Source organism: Corylus avellana, chromosome 11 (assembly GCF_965113065.1).
Source record: "Corylus avellana chromosome 11, dhCorAvel1.hap1.2, whole genome shotgun sequence".
Lineage (NCBI taxonomy): Eukaryota > Viridiplantae > Streptophyta > Magnoliopsida > Fagales > Betulaceae > Corylus > Corylus avellana.
In genome coordinates this window covers 1,770,112-1,775,051 of record NC_142500.1, presented here as the reverse complement: position 1 = coordinate 1,775,051, position 4,940 = coordinate 1,770,112, and the positions used below count along the sequence as shown (strand labels likewise).

The following is a 4,940-nucleotide window of genomic DNA, read 5'->3' as shown; positions in this document are numbered from 1 at the left end:
TAGAGATTCTTTCTTTCTTCTTTTGGGGTGGTAACGAAAAATAAAAATAAAAATTGGCAAACGACTGAGTGGCCCGTTGGACTATACCAGTATAATAGGCCCACAGTGCTTATCTGGGCCTGATTCTTTAGCCAATATAAAGAAGCTTTTTCGAGCCCTTTGAACAAATCCCTTATAAATGTCTTTTCTCCAAATTTTGTACCCACGCACTTTGAATTACAAAATCTCAAATTTTCTTTCTTAGAGCATGTTTGGGGTTGTATTTGAGAAATAAAGCTTTTAAGTCAAAAAAACGTTTTTTTAGCAAAAGCTTTATTTTTAAGCTTTTCTCTAAAGTGGGTTTTTGCAATTTTTAATGTAAAAAAGTCAAAGAAGTACTTTTAGAATTTTTTTACCAAACAGACCAGCTTTTGATTTGGCAAAGCTTTTTAAGTATTAAAAGTATTTTTTACTCTTAATAATGCAATTCCAAACAGGGTCATAAGCTTTTAAGTTAAATGAAAATATAACATATATTTGATCAATTATAAATAGCAAATTAAAAGAACTTCTGAAGGTTAGTAAAGGAGGAAAACCTTAATTACTAACCTTAATTACATCATTCTTAATTTATTTCAACAGTTAAACCTTAATTACATCAAAATATTAATTCTTAAGTAACAAACTGTAAGGAGAATCACATTTAGTCTTTTCGTTACACATAATACTTTACATTACACTCCAAATCCCTTTATTTATGCACACATATAGTCTTGATAATCACCAGGCTGCCATTTATGCCCTTGAATTAATGTCCAACTTCTCACCACTTGAGTTTTGCTGGGAAATACTGCAGAGAAATTCATCCGATAATTCAGAAAGAAAAAAAATGCACAACTGAAACGTTAAAATCACCTAATTAAGGTAATATTAGGAAACGAAAATCTCACCTTCTCAATGAGAGACATGTAGTATGGCTTTACTTTCTCAATATCAATTTGATCTTTGCTCTTACTGTAGAGGTCATATTTGCTGTGATCGATCACCATTGAATGCAATGCAAAACAATCAGTTTCGTTACAAATTCACATGACTGTATCACTATATCTTAATGATGAATAAATTAAGCAACAAAATTTAATAGGTAAGATAAGTGAAGTGTCATCAGGGACAAAAAAGTATTATGAGCAGGGGCCGGGCAAATGCATACACTTAAAGGCCAAAATTTTTATTGGGTAAGGCCAAAAAAATTGTGTGTAGGGGCCGGTTTTTATTTTTTCTAGCTTTGGTAAGGGTCAATTGACTAAAAACTAAAATTTTTACCTAAACAAAAAAAAAAATCCCCTAAAGAATTTGGGGGGAGGGGGGCATGGCTTATATCGGCACTCCCCTTATTCCGTTTCTAAGTATCATGTGATCTGTCACATCAGTTTGTAAAGAATTTATAGTAAAAACTGTAGTACTCATAACCGTGGCGATACTGGCGAAAAGATAGTGAAGTAATTACTTGAATACTTGAACCCACTTCAGATTGTTGGCATCCTCTTCGTTCAATAGGTGCTTGTATGCTTCTGCAGAATGTAAAGCTGGAACATATATATAGAAGATTAATATCATTACATTGACTGGATTGATCATCAGAGGATTAATAGTTAATCATTATACTTAGAGGGAACATTGATGATAATTTCTGATAATACTTACGATAAAATGAGTGGAATCGAATAATGAACAAACCAGCCGAAGGTAGAGTTGTCCCATTGTTTTTAGCCACCTGGGTATTTGAAAATCAACTTGCATGAAGTTCTTCAATTACACATTTATTTAAAGGTGCTAAAAATAAATAAATAAATAAATATATACCAAGTACATGTAGTCATCATGCCCCCATGATATCATTACATTTTCCAGCCCACACCCTTCTGAATATATTCCATTCTTGGTGTTGTAAGCAGGATTATTGTAATCTGGGTTTTCCTTGAAATACTGCAAGAACAAATTAAGGAAATTTATCTCAATTGATTGAATAAAATAGCTTATTAATTGTAATTAAGTCTTACAGAAAAAAGACCTTGTGGTGAACGATTGATTCATCAAAAGCACATCCAAGAGGGAATGTATCCCCTGCAATAATGTTTAAAAAAAAAAAAAAAAGGCCCTTTAGAAAAGAAAAAATCACATTTCTAAGTGTAGGAGTAGGACACAATATTTATTACCCACAACAGCCCATTGTGGAAGCCCTCCAAATTGAGGAAGGAGAAGCACTTTTCCGAGATCTGAAACAAAGCACGAACAATTTAATTATTTAATTAATATTTTAATAAATGGTCGAATTGTGAAGAGATATTACCATGAATTAAGGCAGTGAGGTGCAACCAATCCTCATCGGGATAATCTTTTCTGATTGCCTCAGCAGATTGTAGCAAGTGCATGATTTGAGGTTCATCCAAGTCAGGATCACTATCATCCACCACCTCATTGAGGAGCTCACAACATTCCCATATCCCCATTTCCACTCTGTCAAGCTTTCCATACTCTTCTCTCATCCTCTTCACCTGCATTTTAATATGAAGCTTTTAAAATGACCTAACATGCCCTGGGCCCAACTTGTTCAAATATCATATTAAATTACTAATTATTCTAAAAGCTTAAACCTAGTACTTTCATACTTACAAAGTCATATGTTTGGTTAATGTGCTGCAACCTGTAGAACTCCTCCACCGTCTTATGCCTTGCGCTTTCGGCATTATAATCTCTGTCAAGAATTTTCGAGTCTGTTTGTGAATGCATTGGATAATAAAGCTTTTTAAAAGGAAAAAAAAAAACACTAACACAATTTTAGGCTGTTTTTAGACCAAAAAAGAAAAGTGAATTAGGAAACCTGAATGAGTTGCCGAATGAATTGATATCTGGTGCAAGGAATCCATTCTGTGATGCCATTTCTTCTTCAGTTTCAGACAAATGCTTCTTCCCCTCCACCTCCGATCCTTACAAAACAAAAATGTACAACATCAAAACCAATGCGACACCCATTAACGGTCAAGAAAACGAAAGGATATATATATGTACCAAGTTCAGGCTTCTCAACGATGGTCATTTTTTACTTCAAACTTGAAGAAATCAAATGGGTTAATATATAAATGAGTAAATGGGAAAGTGGTATTTATATATAATATGTAGTTACCCAAAAAAGAGTCCTTCTATAGAAAATCTTAGTTTCAATCGAGCTTATCCATTAAGGCCGAAAGAAACGCTCAAAAGAATCAACTAGATAAGTCTCTATTTATCCTTCTCATTACGAGATTGAGTAATTCTAGCAGGCATACTTGTGTTTTATTTGTGTCCTACTAAGAATGATGTGTCTATTAAAATAATCCTTTAATCAAAATTCAAATCAACACCATTCTTAATAGTCACATCATTCTTAGTAGGATACAAGTAGACCACCTATAATTACTCTTATGAGATTAGGTGTTAATTTGTTATTTAAGATAAGAACATAACCAAATCAAGCAGAATTCTCCTATTTTAGCCCTATTTGTACAGATAAGGATGTGCTGTAACCTATTTTATGAAATTTGACACATCATGTAAAAACACCAAAACAGTGGCTCTATGGTTTTGTCAATGGGCATTTTGTCAAGAGAAGCAAAATTATTTAGTGCGAATGGTTATATTATTTTTTGGTGTTTCATGCTTAGGTGTACTTTTTATTCGATGGGGGAAAACACTCAATTTACACCACAAACTTATTAAGTTGTGATTTAACGACTCCATTATTCGCTATTTTAATTAAATATTCTACATTACAGTATTGATTAAATAATTAAATTTATCCATATTCCAAAGTGGGATATTATCACAAAACACTCAATATTATTTGTACCTTCATAGTAGGCTAGCTAAAATGGCTACAAAATGTCAAAATCTATCATTGATAGAATTTGAAGGATGCAATCCGAGAATGTATCTGTAATATTGTTCAAGTAGAGCAATTAACCTCTACTTGGTTTTTTTTTTTTTTTTTTTGGAAGGAAAATCATTCTTATCTCATTAGTAGATGAATCAAGAGCATTAAAACTTTTATAATCACAGAACATAACGTTCTGAAAGATCATAGCCGAAGCTAAAAGATCAAAGTCGTAATTAAAATATTACACATCAAAGACGCCAAACATTCGCTAACCTATAACTAATCTTCAGTTGGAATAACAGATCTACGCTAGGCAGACACAAACTAATGCATAAGTAGCACTTATTCCTCGACCCTGGAATCAAAAGGACCCCATGTCGACACACATCCTCCTGAACCCGAAAGCTAGGATATCGTTCACACCCACAACCCCAGGGGTCTGAACCAAAATAACAAGGGAGGAGATCAAGAAAGAGGACATGACCTTATTACAAGCAGCAAGAAAAACAAGAAAAATACAAGGAAAATCAAAGCAATATAACTAAAAATTTAAAAATATGAGCACACTAGGCTGATGACAGCAGCCGAAAGAAAAACCCATCGCGTGCTTGCCGGAAACCGATGCGTAGATGGTTTCATGAAAGATCAAGTTGTTATTAAAATATATATATATATAACAAAAAATAAAACATTCCAGATCATATTAACAAACATGATCCCCTCGATCTCTCTCTCCTCCTCAACGGTTTGTTCCTTTTTATTTTTCTTTCTTTATTCTTTTTGTTTTCATATAAATTTAATTTCATGTAGTGATTGGAATTTGGATAATCAGGCGCGCGCATGCAGCTATGATTGTCAAAGATATGTATTACATATAAATATAAAGAAAAACACTTGTATTAAATTAATGAGATCCATAAATAATAGAGTAATGTTAGGTGCCATCTTTTTATCCTCCTAAAATTCTCCTAAAGTTGATATGGCTTTCAAAATCACCATTGGATCAAATTAAAATTCAAGTATGATTCATCTAAAATTTAATGGTAAT

General features: G+C 32.9%; 1 protein-coding gene across 1 annotated transcript; it reads right to left on the bottom strand.

Moving 5' to 3' along the window:
- Positions 1-745: 745 nt before the first annotated feature.
- LOC132166573 (inositol oxygenase 4-like) lies at positions 746-3,104 on the bottom strand. Its single transcript, XM_059577418.2, has 11 exons — positions 3,049-3,104; positions 2,861-2,966; positions 2,653-2,734; positions 2,330-2,534; positions 2,196-2,255; positions 2,051-2,103; positions 1,843-1,965; positions 1,684-1,753; positions 1,487-1,565; positions 930-1,011; positions 746-829 (listed from the first exon to the last, which is right to left on the bottom strand). The coding sequence occupies exons 1-11, from the start codon at positions 3,074-3,076 to the stop codon at positions 803-805; spliced, it is 915 nt and encodes a 304-aa protein (XP_059433401.1). The 5' UTR covers positions 3,077-3,104; the 3' UTR covers positions 746-802.
- Between the last annotated feature and the right edge of the window lie 1,836 nt (positions 3,105-4,940).

Excerpts from the sequence above, each read along its gene's own strand:
- LOC132166573 (XM_059577418.2), bottom strand. The coding sequence starts at position 3,076 with ATGACCATCGTTGAGAAGCCTGAACTTG. Across the intron at positions 2,735-2,860 it reads TCATTCGGCAACTCATTCAG|AGATTATAATGCCGAAAGCG; the intron begins GTTTCCTAATTC and ends AATTCTTGACAG. Across the intron at positions 1,012-1,486 it reads AAGTGGGTTCAAGTATTCAA|CAAATATGACCTCTACAGTA; the intron begins GTAATTACTTCA and ends GATCGATCACAG.